Below are 20863 nucleotides of genomic sequence, written 5' to 3'. Positions count from 1 at the left end.
CACAGAGCCCTGATCCAACCATATTCAACATCTGTGGGATGAACTAGAGCATCAGGCGAGTCAACGGATGTCTGTCCCACACCCTTCCAGGACCTCATTACATGTCAACAGGAAGAATGATCCAAAATTCCCATTGATAACCACTGTGCCATTGTGAGTAATATGTCCTGGAAGGACATATTACTCACAATGGCACAGTGATTCTGCAATCACTGCAGCAAAAGGACCTTAACAAGAAGGAGATCCTACTTCTTATTAAGGCGAGCACCGTCATTGTTCCTCACATTATGGCGTCCATTCACTTCTTTCCAAACATATTTGAGCATTTCAGTGATATATAATTCACAATATTTCTTACTTTTTCTCAAATATGCTTGCATATATCAACACCCAAAACATTCAGCAGAGAAACTTGCTCTAATTCTCGAATTTAGCATTATTTCAAATTTTGAAGGCTGGCAAAATGAGTGCTCTGCTCTTATCTGGAATTTGATTTTATGAACAGGTTTTCTAAATAAAGCAAAGTAACCACTGTAAAAACTTTAAAATTGCCATATTTGAGCATTTCTGGATGAATATCATCTACTCAGTTTCCTTTTTGAGATTTCGGCATTCTGATGGCTTTTTCTATCTCAATCAAGTATTGATGATGTGCATTCCTGATAGTATTTCTCTCAAATATTTTCTACCACTTTTTTAAAAATAAATAAATAAAAGAAGACAAGTCATAAACTAAAAAAGCTATACAAACAGCAGGATTTTGCAAACATCTGTGCCTACGGTGGGATTTGAATCCACAACCTATTGGTTGGAATGTAGGCAGATTATTTCTCAAAGTAATTACTCCAGATATCCAGAACACCTTCATTTGTATTTCAGTTTTGTCATCACCATTTCCTTTTACAGTGTGTGGATAAGTTTCAGTGTTGGAAGTTGTTCATTGCAGGTTTGGTGGTGTAGTTTGCAACACCAAAGAAATAAAATAAGAAGTTACTTATTTAGCTGCTGATGTTTCCTTATTCTCCTATTATATTCAGGGCATAATTTGTTACTATACACAAGTTCTAACAATTAGTTATTTATGACAAATTTAAAATTGCAACAAATAGAAAATAACTAGTATCAATTTTAGTGCCCTCTACTGTAGGATAAAAGGAAGTTTATTAGTAGTAAGGTAGAACTGGTCTTAAAATAACAATCTCCCAGATTTTTGATAAATTTATACAGCCATATATACTGATGTTGGGAAAATGTTTTCTGCTGACTCTAAAGCCAGTCTAACTAATTTGTAATAACTTCAATGCTCATACTTCAGTTTTCTTCCATCTAATCCTGTGGTCAGCAAAGAATGGTCTGCAAGTTCTGACTTGCAATAATTTTAAAAAATGCTAGTTAGGAAATTAGAAGAATATTAACTAATAAATAAATAAATTCTTATTTATTTTGTTCTTTTGGTGTTGTAAATTATGCTGCTGCATGCCGATTCATTTGCCAAGAACTTTTGATGTCTTCTTTTCCATAACTACCACAGCATAAATAAGCCACTATAGAGTAAGTAAGACAGACAGCCGGTCAGTAAATTCCTAATGAAAAAAATAAAATAAAAAATTGCCAGCCTGAATGGCCAAGTGGTTAGCATATCTGCTCTCCAGCCAAAAGGCTGCGAGTTCAAATCCCGATGTGGACATGGATGTTTGTGATTGTCTGTGAAAATATTTGTAGCGGGCAATAGATGGCATTGGTGCAGATGATGCAATTTGCTGTAGGTGGTGGATTGAGTGATGGAGATGGAGAGTTGTAGAGTAGGTGCCCTCCCTCGATGTTTTCGGACTCCTTAGAGGTGTCACATAATAATAATAATAATGGTGATTATGAATTTACATAAGACTGATACAATAATATTTCCCATTAAAGGGATAACTGAAGGCCATCATTAAGTTCAGTCAGTGTAGAAATGCTTCACTGATCTCTTAGTATAACCACTCTACAAGGAATCTATTTTTATGTAAGAGTTTAGTTTTCTTCCAAAGAACCTTATGTTTATTAAAGATGGCATGTTCTGCTAGATCAGCTGCTAAGGTTCATGATAATGGATATATAAGATTTATGTTCTTCATGACAGATGAGAACAATGAAATAAAATTTTATAAGACAAAGAATGACCTAATAGAAAATATCACAATGTTAGAACTGAAATAAAGAAGATGAAAAATAGGAAAACACCAGGAGAAGACCATATAAATTTAGAACTATACAAAAATGCAGGTGAAAAATTTAATGAAAGACTTCTGAAATTTTTTAATGTTGTTTGGATGTTCGGAAAAACCCGTAACTCTTGGAAAAAAGCACTGGTTATCCCAATCTATAAAAAAGGAAATAAAGACAATTGCAATAATTATTGGGGAATTAGCCTGCTGAATACAGGATATAAAATATATGCAGGAATGTTAAAAGAGAAACTAAGCAGCATTGTAAGACAAATTACTAGAAGAACAAAATGGTTTCTGAAAAGGCCGATCCTGCATAGATCCAATTTTTACTTTAAAATTATTAATAGAAAAGAGAAGAGAATTTCAAAAAGAAACACACATGGCCTTTATTGATTAAGAAAATGCCTTAGACAAAATTAGTAGACAAAAATTGTTTAAAATATTAACCGATTTAAACATACCAAACCAACTTTTACAATCTATTCAAGAAATATATACAGGAAATAAAATAGCAGTTAAATTAGAACACATCTCAGAATGGAAAGATATATCAAGAGGAGTACGACAAGGATGTACCCTCTCACTTCTGCTTTTCAATATATATATAAATGAAATATTAACAATCTGGAAACAGCATAACCCATTTGGTATACAAATGACCCCACAAATGAAGATAGATACACTACTATTTGCAGATGATCAAATAGTATTAGCTACATCAGAAGATGAATTACAAAGATCATTAAAATCATTAAATGATATCTCAAAGCAATATAATATGACAATATCTAAAGAAAAAACAAAAATAATGGCATTCACAGGAGAAAACCCAATAAGAAGTAAAATATTGATAGATAATAAAATACTAGAACAAGTAAACACTTTCAGATACTTGGGATGTGATCTATCATACGAAGAAGAAAAAGACATAGACACTAAAATATCAAACTTTGTCAAAGTAAATGGCATAATAAATAATGTATTTAAGCCATCCCTAGTACAAAAACACACTAGAATCAGACTATATAACATCTTGTCAAAACCAACTTTACTATACAGAAGCGAAACATGGACCATGAAAAGGAAAGACGAAAAACGAATTCAAACATCAGAAATGAAGTTCCTCACAAAAACAGCTGGATATACAAGTGGGACCACAAAACAAATGAAGAAATCTTACAATCCCTGAAAATAAAACCAATTAATTACTACATAAGACAGTATAAACAAAAATGGCTAGAACATTTAAATCGAATGGACAACAGTAGACTACCAAAAATATTATACAGATACAAAATAAGTGGAAAAAGAAGAATCGGAAGACCAAGAAAGAGATGGGACATGAGACTGGAACAGGCCACTCGGCCTAAATTCCATGTTAGGAAGAAGAAAAGAAGAATGACAGTTGGCTGCAGATCAGCCAGACTGCCAAAAGTAAGATCACAGGAGAAAATTATCTGGACAATCAACTAGTCTTTTTAGATATTAATTCGTCAGCCAAATGGTAGTTTATAATAATGATAAGTACGTGTCAGAAAAGAAACATACTTATTGTTTAAGTTAAGGGATATTACATCCCATATTGTTTCTTAGGTGAATAAGAAACTCAAAAGAGTTTCATGCTGAATATAGAAATTATATAAAGTTCGCCGATTCCAAGCGTAAGCAAATACCTGGATAGCAGCAACTGACCCTTAAGGTAGTACAAGCTGAGGCAACTCATAGCAAAGGTGGAGCAAGCTCCGATCACTATTCTTGATATTTACCCATAATGTGAACTTAGCTCCTAGGAGCTGTATTGCTGTTCTACATTATGAGAGAAGGTCACTACCGACCGGTTTCAACCTTTGAGTTCTCATCAGTGAGGTATATGGCAATTCTCATAGAAGGGATGTAAGTTCTGTTTTCTACAAACTTGGTATTAATTAGGTCTACCTACTCACTGATGAGACCTCAATACCGGTCTGGGTAGTGACCTTCTCTCATAATGTAGAACAGCAATACGGCTCCTAAGAGCTAAGTTCACATTATGGGCAAATATCAAGAATAGTGATCGGATCTTGCTCCACCTTTGCTATGAGTTGCCTCAGCTTGCACTACCTTAAGGGTCAGTTGCTGCTATCCAGGTATTTGCTTATGCTTGGAACTGCCGAACTTTATATAATTTCTATATTCGGCATGAAACTCTTTTGAGTTTCTTATTCGGCTAAGAAACAATATGAGATGTAATATCCCTTAACTTAAACAAGTTATATGTCGCCGAATTGAAGCCTTTCGCTCTTCATATATTTAGTAATACTTATTGTTATATCTATTTTACATATATAAAAAGATTAGCCAAAATTTGAAACGCTTTTATGTCACGTTTTTTGTCTCTTCCCTGTTTTGAAACATCCAACAATGTGTTTGCCTTCATGAGACAAACACATTGTCTCATGTCTAGAGTCATCAGAATTGAAGGAGAACCAGTTCTCCTTCAATTCTGATGTTATATATAACTTATATAACATCTGATGTTATATATAACTTATATAACTTATATATTATCTACTAGAGGGGCAGAGCCCCTCTAGTAGATAATATATAAGTTATATAAGTGCTTCCATAGTGCAAATGGAAGAACAGTGGTATATTGTGCCCTTTGAATGGAAAAGGCATAAGTTCGATTCTCATTGTTATGAGAGGAATCTTAATATGGGCTACTTTCATTTGAAAGCGAGTTAGTCATATAGCAGTAACAGGGTTTTATCTCCTGAAAACTCAGGTTTTTCATACCACGTACAGTCAAATCACTGCTCAGAACACACGCAATTTACAGACAAAAAATACTGTTGGTGGTAGTGATAGTGATGGGCAGTAGATGGTGTTGCAATAGTTGTGTGTAGTCGGAGAATTAAGTAGTAGGGAGAGGGACAGTGTGATATTTGTAGCCGAGTGGAATAGAGTTCCCTCCTGCAATGAGTCATTGGACTTCTTGAAGGTGTCACACAATACTAATAATGATATCCATGCTACTTCTCATCATTGTTCCAATAAAAAAAGTTGGAACCATTAAGACCTTATTACATTGTGCTCATAACATATGTTCCACTGAAGACCTCCTACAGCAAGAATTGAATTATATCAAATGAGCTTTTATGAAAAATGGCTTTAAGACTAATCAGTTCCTTTACAACGAAAACTTTTAACCACTTTAGGCTACCAGTCTCTAGATCTCCTGAAGATCTCTCTTGGATTCCACATACATATTTAAAGGAATTTCTGAGCATAAGTTCTAAAATCTCTTCCTGCAGTATCCTTTTATGCTATTAGGAAGATTTCTACCTTCCTTTCCTTAACTAATAACAAGCCTTTCTCTGCTCAGCTTTCCAGGTGTCTACCAGATTTCTTGCTCATGTGGTTTATCTTACTTTGTGCAGTTTGGCCTAGCAGAACATGATATTTTGACTAAACATAGGGTTCTTTGGAAGAAAACCAAACTTTTACATAAAAGTAGATTTCTTATAGAGTGGTTATGCAAAGATTGTGAGGACAGAACTTATACAGCTGTCAGCTATCCCCTTTATAGGAAATATTATTGCATCAATCTAATGTAAATTCCTGATTATTATCTTATATTTATTTTTTTAATTTTTATTTTGTTTAATTTTTTTTAAATTAGGAATTTACTGACTGCTGTCTTAAGTATGCTATAATGACACTTTTGAAAGTAATTTTACTGCATTTTATGTTCCACTGTTAATATACTGAAGACACCATTGCTAATTAGACAAAAATTTTACATCCATTAAATTTACTTCCATGTAAGTTTGCATTTCCATCTTGAATTTTTACAAAATTGTTTATCTAACAGCAAAAAAAAAAGTTTGTCCATGAAGTTTCTTCATGATCAAGCAACATCAAATTATCACAGCATCCAATAATGCATAGCACACATATATATTGCCATGCATTATGGAAAGGGTCACTACTCAGGCTGGTTCACCATAATATGCCTATAATCATTAGCTACACAAAAATGGAGTGTTCATCACAGGCATAGAGTAAATAGGAGGGCAAGAATAATCATAATACTATGGTAAAGAAGAGACAGATGGTAGAAACAAGACCACAACAAACTAAGAGAGGGCTGAATAGTGTGAGAAATCTTTCACAGTAAGAACAAACAGAATTTCTTCATCATCCCCCTGCTCCCCAATCAAATAAATATTGCAATAAATATTGCATATTATGCAATATTTATTTGATCGGGGTGTAATATGCCTAAACTTCAAAGGTTAGGCATATTATGCAATAATATGCCTAACCTTTGTTGAAGTGGAAAAACTCGGTTTTTGCCATCCCTGTTATTTTAATCGGACTTGCTAATTTTATAATAGCATTTGAGTCTAGACTCTTTATTTTCGAAAACAGTGTCCAGAAGATAACTGAAATGCGAGCTCCTCTATCAAATAGAACCTCACAGGGAGTGTTTTCAATTAAGCCTTGGACAACTGTTAGGGGGAATCTTACCCATTTCCTGCTGCCACACTTTGTAGTTTATAAGATTCAAACACTTCGGTATGGGCATGAATTCCCAGTGTCTTAGGATGTGCAACAAGGTTAATGAGCATATGCTTCCATTCTGAACTAATTTCAACCCTCTCCCCTTTAAATTTTCTTTTTCTTGTCCTGTTCTTGTCTCTCACCATTTGCGAGCCCTTTGTTAAATTTTTCTGAAATTTGCGAGCCCGTTGTTCTTCTTGTTTAATTATCTTGTAGAACTAGAAAATACCACCGCAGAACGTATACATGCTATTATAATTGTTACTTTAAATTCATATGCATTTTCTGATAACTATTTAAAAAATCATTTCGTTGCATTTCCCAACATTGTGATTTGGCATTGCGTAGCTCATTGTTTACAATTAACATTAGACAATTCGATAAAAAACATTAAAGAAATAAATCATTTTGATAAATTATATGCTTTTTATCATCAATCACCAAAAAATCAACGAGAATTAAATACGATTGCAAAAGACCTTGGTATCAAATTTTAAAGATCAGCCGTGTGTTTGGATCACGATGGGCAGATGGTTGCAGTTTACGAACGGCTCTTGCTGTGTGGAGAAATTACCTTTCGCTTTATGCGTCAAAAACGATAAATATAAGGATTTTTTAAACCGACTTCTCCATTTGGAAATTTTAAAAGATCTAGCATTAATGATTGATATCCTACAGGAATTATCATATCTGTCAGAAGCTCTACAAAGTCACAATATAAGGGCTAAGTAAGTAGCTCCCCCTTTCTTTGCTTGACGATGCAAGCCCTTTTTTAAAATTTCCATAGCTCACTACCAGGTGCCTTTTACGATATCGAAGACATTTCATCAACAGAGACTTTTAGGAAGCTTGGCGGCTGAAATTCCGGAACTCTCATCATCATTGCTGCATAATCAAGCCCTCTATTACTTCCGGACATCTGTTGGCAGGATGTGGATCTGCAACCTTGAATCAGCAAGACACACTGGAATTCCTTGCATCGAGGACTGGAATCGATAGCCGGAACAGTGTCTGGGTAGAGGCGATGACAAAAACCAAAAAGTGCATGCCTAAGTGCCACAAGTCACCAAAGAGAAAGAGTCTTCTTAACTACCCGCGGGAAAAGGGAGCCTCGATCTATCGATCCTTCTCCTTTTTATTCTCTTCCAGCACCTTGGAACTCGCACCGATTCATTCCCCCGGATTCTTCTTGGAAGGGCTTTCCCAGCCACCTTGATGTCGCTGCATTAAGGCAGGAAACCCCGTGTGTACTTGACCTTCACGATAGTGATTGCCTTAGGTCAAAAGTTAATCCGTCTGGAATATTTCTTTGTCTGGAACTTTCCTTTGTTACAATTAAATTTACATTTAACTTTCTTTGTTCTTTACAGAAATGCGGCAGTCACAATATTTAACAGTTTACTCTAAATTATTTCCATACTACATAAACATAAAAAATTCGCTAATTAACCACAAGTATTTTGTATGGATTTTCGTTTTCAAGTAAAATTGGCATATAAGGAATTGTTGTACAAAATCCTTCTATGCAAGATTTTACACTATCCACATTCATGTTTCACAAAAAATTTGAAAATTTCTAAATATCTTACACTTCTAATGCCTTGACCTGTGTCAATCTACAACTGTACAATTTAATTGGTGCAGATTACATCCTGTCAACTATCCCATTGTTAAATAATGTTGGCTGTTGCATTGTAATATTTTTATGTTAATTATTTATTTTGTTTTTCTTCAATATCTGCTGCTGCACTATTTGTAATATCTTTACACTTTTTGTCGTTATCCTTCCTAAGTCTACTTTAACCTCAAACTCTCTGTTAAGTAGTACTCTTTATCTTATTCTAATCTAATCAACTTACTCCCTGTTTGCAATCCTTTATACCTTCTACAAGAGCCAGCGCTGTCAGTGAGAAGGCCTCTAGAATAGCCAACTCATGGTTACAATTAACTATCTCCCAAGCTATCTAAACTCAAGAAAAATTTATATTGTTTTTCGACTGCGCCATCCTAAATTAATTTTATAGCACGAGAAGATTAGTTATAACACTTATAAAATAGATCACTTTCTAAAACAGTTACTTAAATAGTCAGTCGTGGCAATTTCTCTAATTTAAGCACACAGGTTCGGTTGTTCTTATGAGACAGTGCACTGGTCAAAGATCAGACGATAGTTTCAAACAAACAAAACATGTTTATTTTACCTTAAGCAATTATAGATCTAATAAACACGTGGATAGGCTTATGTGTTCATCACACATGTTGAATTGGATTTAAACAGTATTCATATACCGTTTAAATCCAATTCAATCTAATAAACAATTGAACAATTTCTCTCTGATGCCTATCTTGAACTCAAACCTTACAATTTAGACCAGCTATTCACAATGCTTAAATAACTTGCTTTACAAAATCGAGGCAATTACTGGCTTTCACAATCTTTATCTTAGGCTAACATTCTTCTTAATACATATACTAGCTAATTCTCATCCTCAATTATTTCTTATAGCAACTATACAATTATTTTAACAGAGCTACGTTCAGTAAACACACAATTCTTAATCATTACCTCAGCATTAATACAATAGAATCTATTCACAAATTCGCAGAAACATATACAGTCCTGCCAGTTTTGAAGATTTTGTGGCAGTTCTGCTGACTGCTTTCCTCCGTCCTATATACTAGCCTTTGCTGAACAGCTCCTGGCAGTCGTCCTGCTGTAGTCCTTGTCCAGGAATTGTAACATAGCTCACCGTCAGTTAGAGGTCTACTGTAGGCGCCATGAATCTTGTCACACGTGGACGTTCTGTTACTGAAAATACATTTCCGAGGAATAATCTGCCTCTCCTGGTTCTCAGTGCCTAGGGGTCATGCTCCAATGAATTCTCAGAAGTCCAAACAGGCCAACGAACTGCAGCAAGAAGAAAAACTCCAAGCTCTCTTTTGAGGTTCTCAAGACTTCTTTTACACGATTCCAAAGCTGATTGTTTTAGGGTCAGAGACACCTGAATCTTGACATCACTGTTGTCTTGACCTTCAGTTTTAGCAGTAAAATCTGCACATCTGAATGACCTTCAATACCTTTGTTCACTTTCAAGTCGCCAACATAATCTTGTCTAATGCTCTTAACTTGAGGAAGAAATACTTTTAACATTCTGTTACATCACAACTTAATATCAAATCAATGTAATGTAAAATTTTAATCTTTACAATATTTTATAATTTATGAACAAATTCTATGTCATTCTTTTAGTCAGTTATTTTTACAAGCTTACATCAGTATTTCACCATTAATATATAGTAATATACAATTTTGTTCTTTCCATATGATTTATGACCTCTGTAAAATCGATGTTGGAAATTTTTTTTTAAATAAAAATTCACCGCATTGAATTTTACAGTAGAAATAAGGGGTTTCATCTCTGTGGTTTATCATAAGACCACAGCAAACTAAGAGAGCAGAATAGTGTGGGAAATATCTTTCACAGTAAGAACAAACAGAATTTTGCCATCATCTCCCCCCCCCCAATCAAATAAATATTGCATAATATAAGCTTGCACCACTTCATCAAAAACCTGCCTCTCTTATACTTCTTTCTAAGTTTAAAATTAAACATTCTGAAAAAGAAAATTTTAATAATACAATGTTGTATAGCATTTGTAAGTCATACTTGGTGTTCACACCTACATGTTTTAAGTTTCCATAAAGGGATATATTAATTTAATTATAAAAATGAGAATTTTTTTTTTTTTTTGCATTACTACATGGTGGAGGATACTGCAAAAAAAAGAATAAATTTGAAGCATTCTCTTCCAAAAACAAGGATAGAATAAGAAGGCAGCTGTAGAATGCAAGTTCTACTGCTTCCAATATGTAACATATGTCACAGGTTGGATCTCTGATGTTAGAGTACCTCCATTTGATAGCATTCACTGAACGGTGACCATGCAATTCTCCAGACAATATCTTTCCTGCTAGGGAAGGATCTTGTCCATGCTATAACATTTAGGGACAAACTCTATCCCTAGGCTGTGGTATAAACTACAACATTTATTCAGAATAGTAGGAAATAAAACCCAAGGTCAGGGGTGTTCAACATATGGCCCAAAGGCCATTTTGAAAAAATAACTACTTAACATTAAAACGCGATTAAATAAAAAAATAATTTCAATGAAGCCCACAGGCCACTAAGCTGTACGGCAGTATTTAGAATTGTAAGATACTTTCCGGATTCAAACGCTGTGCTTTTGATACTTGACATAAAATCCTATAAAAATAAATATTAAATAGACATGTTTCTTCAGCCATCTACCAGTGCCAAGCGGTACTTAAATACTAGTACTAATGTCGCAGGTAGACGGCTGAAGCAGTAGTTCGTTAAAGTGCGCTGTCTAGGGCCTTACAGATACATCTCGAAGGTTCTTGATACTTCATTACTTTCATATAAATACAACAGGATCTCATCCACAGTCAGTCGTGAACAGTTGGTTGTCCATGTATAAGCGAACAGAGATTCATCGAGTCAGCCATAGCCTATTGTGGTTTATATTGCCAGACTTTTTTCATTAGTCTGAGACATATTCAGTGGATAATAACCATTACAAAGCCATTTTGGATCATTTTTTGGGTTCACCTTCCATCACTATGGCGTCTACAAGTAAAAAGCATAAATCAAGTGATTCTTGTCGGGTTTTTAATGAAAAGTGGACCAATTTGTACTTTTTTGTGCTGATCGACAATAAGCTAGTGTGTTTAATTTGTCATGAGTCAGTGTCAGTATCAAAAGAATACAATATAAAATGACACTATGAGACAAAACATGTGTCCAATTTCAATCACCTTCAAAGGCGGCTTCGTGTGGACAAAGTGAACCATCTCCAAATTGATTTAAAATGTCAGTCGGGTAGGTTAAAAGGCAGAGGGTAGAGAGCAAAGCGTGCATCAAAGTAAGTTATGTAATAGTATTGAAAAAATTGCTAAAAAATCAAAAGCCTTCTTGGTTGGTGAGTTTGTGAAAGAGTGACTCATCGCTTCTGGGGATATCCTGTGCCCAAATAATAAGGAAGTGTTTAAAAAACTGAGTTTGTCTGGGGTAACTGTAGCACGATGTGTCAAAGAACTTGCCAATGACATTGAATGAACTTTAAAAAAACGGTCGTCCAAATTTACGTCATATTCACTTGCTTTAGATGAGAGCACAGATGTGAAGGATTCAGCATTACTGGCTATCTTTATCCGTGATATTGATCAACAATTCAATGTGACAGAAGAACTGCTAGCACTTCTTAGAAGTTGTCCATTGACATTGTAAAAAATGAATGTTTTCTTCATTAAATTTTCTTTTTTCAAGTATTCATTGTATTTACTTATCATGAACCCGACTCCTACCTAAGCTCTTAAAGCTGAGTTTGTTTATTTTTTATAGGATTTTATATAAAGTATCAAATGCACAGTGTTCCTTGTGAATCTGGAAAGCATCTTACAATTCTAAATACCGCAGTATAGCTTACTGGCCCTCGGGCTTTGTTGAAATTTTTAATGCAGCCTGCACTGTCTGAAAGGTTGAAGACCCCCTGCCCTAGGTAATACCAAAGGTTTACATATGCATGACTGGTTTGTAAAATTTGAAAATTTTGAAATTGTATTGCTTAAATAGCTGAATTTAATACCTGAAGGCTGAAAATTCTGTGTTTATTTGTCAGATGGAGAAATTCTTTTATAACTTCTTTGTATCAGATGGACCAACTTTATTGAGGTATTCACTGATGTCAGCAGGAGTTAGAACTATGCAGATACCAAAAGCTATATCAATGCTAGAAGTCATATTTCATGTACAAGAATGATAGCTGTAGCAAGCTTTTCACTTAGTTACAAAATAAATTACACGTGGCAAAAAATTATATTTGTTTTTGTATACTTTATCCAAGTGTGATGAAATGAACATAATTTGCTTTGTAATCAAGTGAAAAAGTGCTACAACTATCTCTCAGCCAGAGTACACCTTCTGTCCAAAACGAAACCGAACTTATCAAAAATAGAAGAAATTAGTGGCGCCATTTGTCGTATCCTTTTGTTGTCAAAAGCGGCAACCTTCATTAGTGTTGTGTCAACTGTTTATGACATTTGTTTCATTAGAGGCTGAGTTATAGTGCCAAGAATGCACTGTGTTTTGACGAACAGTCAAAAAATGAGTTTCAAACAGAGAGCTGCAATTGGCTTTTGTGTTAAACTTGGCAAAAGTTTTACCAAAATGCATCAAATGCTTAAAAAAGCATTGTCGATTTCTTTTCCCATAATCAAGTTTACGAGTGGTTTAAGCGATTTCAAAGTGGTCGAGACGCTTGAGGATGACGAAAAGCCGGGACTGAGCGAAGTTAACATCCAAAAAGTGCGTGATTTCATCAAAGAAAACCCAAAATCGTCCATAAGATTGAAGATGAATTGGGGATTCCAAAATCAACTGTGCACAACATTTTGACCAAGAGTTTGGGTCTTTGTAAATTGAATTCGCGATTTGTTCCCCACAAGCTGACCAACGCCAAAAAAATGTATTGAATTGAACACTGCAAGGACCTCATTAAAACCGCTCATAAGGCCTCAAACTTCCTTGAAACAATCGTTACTGGTGATGAAACATGGCGTTTTGAGTATGAGTGCTGAGTGGAGACCACCAGAAGTGGGGCATCTGAAAATAAGTTGCTTGGAGAAGTCAAAAGTAAAGACAATGCTGATTTGTTTCTACGATTCCAAGGGCATTATCCACAAAGAATTCGTTCTGCCTGGCCAAACGGTCAATGGTGAGTTTTGTCTCAAAGTTTGGAAGCAATTGATAGCAAAAATTCGTCGCAGTGGCATGAATATCGTGATGCAGACAGCTGGTCACATTTGCACGATAATGCACCATCTCATTGTTTGAACATTATGACAGTTCTTGAGCAAAAACCAAGTTTGTGTGTTGGATCACTCACCTTGTGAGTTCTTTCTCTTCCCCTGACTTCATTTGCCAATGAAAGGAAAGCGATACGACACCACTGAAAATGTTCAAGTAGCAGTAACCATGATCCTCAAGTATCCCAAAAACCAATATAAAAGACTCATTTAACGAATTAATTGACTGTGCCAAATGCTGTATTGAAGCTGAGGGAGAGTATATTGATTCAAATAAATGATTTGAATAATTATAATTGGCCTGTGCTTTATTTTCTATCAAAGGTTCGGTTTCTTTTTGGACAGAGGGTGTACATGATAACATGATGATGCACAAACTTTTCTAACTGTATATAAAAATATGAATTCTACTAGTGATTTGGCTCTCATTATTTCCATGGATCTTGGGTCTAGTTCCAAATGATGAGAACTAGACATTGTTCGACCTTCACTTAAGGTCAAATAATGGTCTGGGTGGCAACCCATTCTATAATGCATAGCAATATACGAGGTGGGGAGGTACCCAAAAATAACCGGAATTCCTTTTTTTTTTTATTTTATTAAGGTTTATAATACCATATTCTAGTCTCCTTCAAAGTACTTGCCATGTGAGTCAACACACTTGTCCCAATGTTTTTTCCATTGCTGGAAACAGTTCTGGAACTGTTCAACTGGAATACTATCTATGGCCTCTGGCAACTTTTCTTTCACTTTGCTCACATCAATGAATTGCTGCCCTTTCATGGAGAGAGATCAGGTGAGTCTGTGGGGGAGGAGAAGGATTGTTTCTCGTCAAGAAATGCTGGACAGACCAGGCAATGTGGGCTGGGCCAATGTTGTGGGGCAGCAACCATTCTCTACTATTACACATTTCTGGCCATTTTTGTCATACAGTATCACACAGTCTTATCAAAACATTGAGATAAAAATGTTGGTTCATTGTCCAGGAGAAACAAATTGTGTACAATTTCATTCACATCAAGAACACAAAAAAAAAATTGTCTTGACATTTGCTCAAACTTTATTTGCTTTCTTCAGTCTCGGTGAATTTGCAAGTTTCCATTTGCTTGATGCTTGTTTTGTTTCTGGATTATAACCGTAGCACCAACCCCAGTTACAACTTTTGAAAGAAAGTGCTTGTCATTACGAACTTTCTCCCTCAAATTGCAGCAAACATTTACACGATTTTTTTTTATCCTCTGTGAGCAAATGAGGCACAAATTTACCATTTGCAAATCCTCTTAATATTCGCAGGCACAAACTCCATGGTGAATTGTCTCTTCAGAAACTTGCTTAATGGTCTTTCGACGATCTTCACTGATTGCCTGGCAAACCTTTTCGATGTTTTCATCATTTCTGCTTGTGAAAAGTTGGCCAGATCATGGTTGGTCTTCAACTGACATATCGCCATTTTTGAAATTGGAAAACCACTCGTACACCTGCGTTTTACCTAAAGCGTCATCCTTAAAGTCTTTCCAAAGCATAACAATTCGGCTGCAGTTTTACCCAAAAGAATACAAAATTTCATACATACTCTCTGTTCCTTGTAGTCAATCATCACAAAATTGACACACTTGGTTGTATGCACTAACAAAAAAGCAGCCAGAACAACAAACTAGTTCACAAAGGACGATGTCACTTGCTAGACTGGTACAGAAAACTGCCTAGCGGCGACTTCTGTAACTAAAAAATGTGTGCGTGCCAAGATCAGATTCCAATTATTTTTGGATACCCCTCCCCACACACTTGTCCAAAAAGGAGTGTGCTATGCACTGTGAGATACAATGGCAATCTGATATAAAGCTACCCTCCATATTTTAAAAGTAGCTTGGTTGCAAGGTTTTTTGTGTATATTTTGTTCACAGACTTGGGTAAAGGATAAAAGCAAGAATATAATTTCCATTGAGCTAGTTAGTTTTAAAACGACAGAACAAAATGATGGTTTTAATTATCTAGGTGCATATTTGATTTGAAATTTAAACGACATAGCAACAATAAAACAGAGACTCTCCACAGCAGCAAAAGTCTCTTCGCAGTCTTCCCCTTTTTGGTCTTTCAGCATTTTAAAAATGGCTAATGCTTTAGTACAAATCGTTGTGCAGGTAATAGGCATGTTTAATCATTGGGTTTGGTCACTTATCCAAGCAGTCAATGATGAACAAACTTAATAAAATTTGGAAAAACAACAAAATTCCTACAAATCTAAAAATAAAATTATACGAAAGTATAATACTACTGACAGCTGTCTACAAGGCTAAAACTTGGACCTTCAAACAAACAAAAAAAAGCAGAGAAGAAACTGTTGGCTTTTGAAATGAAATGCTTCAGGAATATTAACAGAACACCTCGGACAGAACTTAAGAAAGGCTAATGTACAAGTGCTACAAGACTTGAATATCCTTAACTCAACAATTCTTAACACAGTTAAAAAGCATCAACTCCATTGATTTGGTCACTGTGTGAATGGAACTAGTCAGACTTCCTCACTTGGTATTGGAGGGCACTATTGAGAGTACAAGACTCAGGGGAAGACCAAGATTAACATGGCATAAAGTCCTTAGAACTGCATTGGACTTTAAAAGCTGTTGGCATATGAAACAGCACATGAAAGAATGGTGGAAGTTTCTTATCCACATGGGACTCAACTTATCTTGAAGATGGAAGGAATAATAATTAGAAGAAAGTTAGTTTTGAGATATAGGATCTGATATTTCCTTCCCCAACATATAATCATAAAACTGACCCTACATACATTTTGTTAGTTATTATTTGCAGTTTAGTTGAGCATAGAAAAGAAATTAGATAATGCATAAAAAGCAGATCAGCCAAAGAACATAAAATGAACAGACAAAAACACTATCAGTGAGTGGCATAATGTGCATATGTGGATTGTGTAGTATATAAATGGAGTAGTGTAGACAGCAGACTGTACGATGCAGGGAGCTCTTGTGTAATGTCCTTGGACTCCATGGAAAAGTGATATAATTTAATTAGATTAATTTATATCTACTGGAAGAGAAACTTGAAGAAATAAGAATATAACCGGAGCACTAAGCACTGTTCCAAAACATTACAACTAAAATTAACACCCCCTCTTTCAACTCCAACATACCGCAGAAACCACATTAAATTACTGAGCAAATAATTCCTTTGCAATTCGTACACAGTACAGGTTCCCACCTTTATGAATGAATTGGTTCCTGGTGACCTTTCATAAATCGGGAATTCATAAAAGTTTATTTGCCTTAGAAATAATGCTATAAGTGAGAGTTACGTTTGTAAGAAGGAATATATAAAATATAAAATGAATATTAAATTATAAGAAAAGACTTTACTGGCCAAAGATTTACATATTTAAAAAATAACATAAGAAAAATTTTAAATTAAAAAAGATTCTTTGAAAAAAAAAAAAAAAAAGCTCATTTCTATATCATTGGGTGAATCAGCAGCTGTCGAGGTAGTGGGAGATATATTAGGAAGCTTCGGTGCAGCTTTTTTTTTTCAAAGAAGACCTCGAGTGTCATCTGCTTTACTGACTTTCGCTTCTTTTCAATTACAATAGCTTGATAGCAAGCCAAAGCATTATTCATTTCGTGGAAAAATTTACTAAATTCTTCTAAGTCTAAATCTTGTGATTCAAAGATTGCTTGAACTTTTTCGAGAAGATCAAATACTTCTTCTTGGCCTTTTAAAGTGAAAAACTTGGGGCTTTATATTCATTATCTTCTTTGTCTTTTTCTTCTTTGTTTCTTTCTTGTTCCTCTAATTCAAGGAGATCATTGAGTGAGAGTTCCATAGTGTGAGATTGAAGCAACTAATTAACATCACCTTCCAAAACTTCCAATTGCAACTGGTTGGCAATACCTAAGATTGCTTGAGTTTCAGAATTCACTATCTTTGTTGGGTCTTCAAAACCTTCGAAATTATCATTAAACTGAGGACAAAGTTTATGCCATACTTCTTTCATAATTTTTTCGGAAACATTATGTCAGGCGCTCTGCGTTATACGAATTGCGTCTATAATGTTGAACCTCTCCCAAAACTTGATACAAAAGTTTCCATCTTTATCAGTTGCTTCTATCAACATTTAAAAAATCTCTTCGAGATAATGCGCTTTAAACATCACAATCACTCTTTGATCCACTGGTTGTAAAAGAGAAGTTGTATTTAGAGGTAAAAAGACTATTTTTACATTAGAGCATAGTAAGCTACTGATGAGGGATGGCTAGGTGCATTGTCAATTATCAGAAGCATCTTTAAATGGAATTTGTTTCTTCTCACAATAAAGTTTCACTTCAGGATAAGCCAATGCATAAGCCGATCTTTGAACAGGGAATCAGTGAGCCAAGTCTTCTTATTTGCCTTCCATTTTACTGGGAGAGTATCTTTATTAATTCCTTTTAAGCTTCTTGAATTTTCTGATCGATGCACAAATAAGGGTTTAGCTTGCAATCGCCAGCGGCATTTCCTCCTAATAGTAGAGTGATACGATCTTTTAATGTTTTAAAACTTAGCATGGAGGACTCGTCTTTTGTCATGTAAGTTCTTGCAGGCATCTATTTCCAGAAGAAGCCTGTCTCATTGATGTTAAAAATCTGCAATGGTAAGTAATTTTCTTCTTTAATTATTTGTTCTCATTTTTCTGGATAAGATGTTGCAGTCTGACTATCGGTGCTTGCAGTATCACTTTGTATTTTAATGTTAAGCCAACTAGTTTGCTTTTTATAGTGGTCAAACCACCCATTATTTGCAGCAAAAGTCTCTTTGCAGTATTCCCCTTTTGGTCTTTCAGCATTTTAAAAATGGCTAATGCTTTAGTACAAATCATTGTGCAGGTAATAGGCATGTTTAATCATTGGGTTTGGTCGCTTATCCCAACAGTCAACAGTTTTTCCATATGAGGAATTATACTGCCTGTTTCTTTATTACACAATCATATAGACTGCATAGATTGTGTATTTTTTAACCTCTTTCAAATATTTTCCTTTAAAATGGTGCAATCAAGAGAAAATTTCTCAGAAAGAGCTTTAACAGTGCTACCCACTTGATAACTGATAATAATTTCATATTTTTTCTCTAATGTAACTGCTTTTCTTTCTTTTTCTCATTTTTTAGTTTTGCAATGTTGTTTCTGTTTGACATTGCTGGAAAAGTGAAAGAGTTATAGTTAAAAAGAAAACAAAATAAAAAATCAGGTGTAATTGAAGAAAACTATGAATAACACACCTGCATCACCAAAGCTCATGAGTGACTGGGGCTCGTTCTAACTGATCGTTACATCATTACATACTGCATAATTCCCCATATATGCCCCTAATCGCCTTCAAGGTGCACAATTTAAAATAAAAATTCCGATTCAAAAAATTCGTAAAGCAGGAATTCGAAAAATGAGAACTATCCGTAGTTCAATACTTATTTCAGGCTACATTAATCAACATTCAGATTTGCATTAATTGCATTTTGGTTTAATGAAAGGCTGCTTTAAATTCCAAACTTTATATGGTAAGTTATTTAAGAAAAATATTAGTAAAATCAGCAAGAGCATAACAATACTTACATTTTCAACAAATTGCACATTAGACAGCATGTGGAAGTCATTAATTGTATTATTAACCTTGACACTTGTGACCTATGAAATAACAGTTATGTATATTATATAGTAACATATTGTATACTATAATAAAAAAAAAACTTGTTTTGCTATATTTATTCTTCTTCTTATTATTATTATTAAGAAATATAGCAAAACTTGTTTGTTTGGTTTTTTTACACACAATGTTGCATGCAAAGTTTTATTCTCATCAGCCACAAATACAACAGTTCCTACGAAACAACAATGTTATGTGTTGGTGAGTGGTTAGAGAGAAGAGAGAAATTGGTTGATGTATTTCTTGAAAAGTTGGAGGTTGTAATCACGGGGGGGGACAGTATGGGGAAGATTGTTCCAAAGTGTGTGGTATTTGAAATAGAAAAAGAGAAGTTGATTCTATAAGTCTGAAGCTGAACTGTATATGGGATGAAAACCAACACTGTGCATGTTTGTATATGATTAAAAGAAGTGGAGGGATTGTAGAAGACAGTTCAGTGGAGCAAATTGCACTGGAAAACTCGGGGTTTTCCACTGCATGCTCTGACATTTTGTTTCAGGATTGTACTAGAAGCACCAGGTTTCGTCACCTGTAATTACTCTCAGAAATATGTGCTTATTTGCAGAAAGATCAGTCGCAACTTGAAGCCGCCACTGTTTCTGTTCGTCTGTCAAGATCCAAGGCACGAACTTTGCAGAAATCTTTCACACACCCCAATTCTTCAGTTAAAATTACACTGACTGTTTCTCAATTCATTTGCAATTCATCAGCCATTAATCACACAATCATCTGTCACACAGTACCAAATCTTGCACTCTGTTCACATTTGTATCCGTCATTTCTGTTTGGGGCTTTCCATTTCTGGGGTCATCTTATGAATCTCTTCTGCAACTCAAAGACACTTGACTTTTTCAGAGCATCCAAGGAAATACCTACAGAAGAGACATTGCAGCATCAGTAAAGCATCTAATTAGCAAGAGAGCAGATCTTCAATTAAGCAAACTGCTTGATTTTCGATACAATCAAGTATTCTGATATAGGTCTTAGATGCACAAACTCCAAATGTGGGAATAGTATTCTAAAGTCAGTCAAATAAGAACTTTATACAGTGTCAAGATATGACTGGGAAAGGAGGACTATTTGCAATGAAAAAGAATAACAAGCTTTTTTTGGAGGCTAAAGAGGCTATATGCCTGATGTGCTTATGCCAGGAATGATTAGGAATGAAAATTGATCCAAGAAGAAAAAACTGATCCTGGTTGGTGAGAAAAATATTGTCAAAAGTGAGAGAGAGCAAAGTACAAGGTGTGACAATTTAATTCCTGGAATGCACTTGTAAAAACCTACACTCGGAACTATACATTAATGGCTACTGTCACCTTCGAAGTAATCCCCTAGGTTTACAACGGTTCAATTTATGCCGATTCACAATAACACCAGATGCCTGCACGTGCTTTCTCACTGTAGTATAGTCTGACTGAGAAACGACGCTAACAGGCACTCTAGTGTTTGAGTGTTTACCGAGCTACTACGATGTAAAAGTATCAGACCTAGTTTTACTGCTGAATCTACCTAATTGTTCTATTTAATTTTTT

The 20863-nt window shown here is 35.0% G+C and overlaps 1 protein-coding gene across 3 annotated transcripts in view; it reads right to left on the bottom strand.

Moving 5' to 3' along the window:
* LOC150098282 (uncharacterized) overlaps positions 1 to 20863 on the bottom strand; it is a 709319-nt gene that overhangs the window by 610665 nt on the left and 77791 nt on the right. For all 3 annotated transcript variants that reach the window (XM_090406261.1, XM_090406264.1, XM_090406263.1), the window contains exon 4: positions 19238 to 19309. In XM_090406261.1, the coding sequence (XP_090262387.1) occupies positions 19238 to 19309 (72 nt within the window). The remainder of the gene's footprint in view (positions 1 to 19237; positions 19310 to 20863) is intronic.

This window comes from Typopeltis vanoorti, chromosome 16 (genome assembly GCF_054136105.1).
Source record: "Typopeltis vanoorti isolate ZY-2024b chromosome 16, IOZ_Tvanoo_1.0, whole genome shotgun sequence".
NCBI lineage: Eukaryota > Metazoa > Arthropoda > Arachnida > Uropygi > Thelyphonidae > Typopeltis > Typopeltis vanoorti.
Note: the sequence above shows the minus strand (reverse complement) of the source record. Positions and strands in the feature narration are given on the sequence as shown.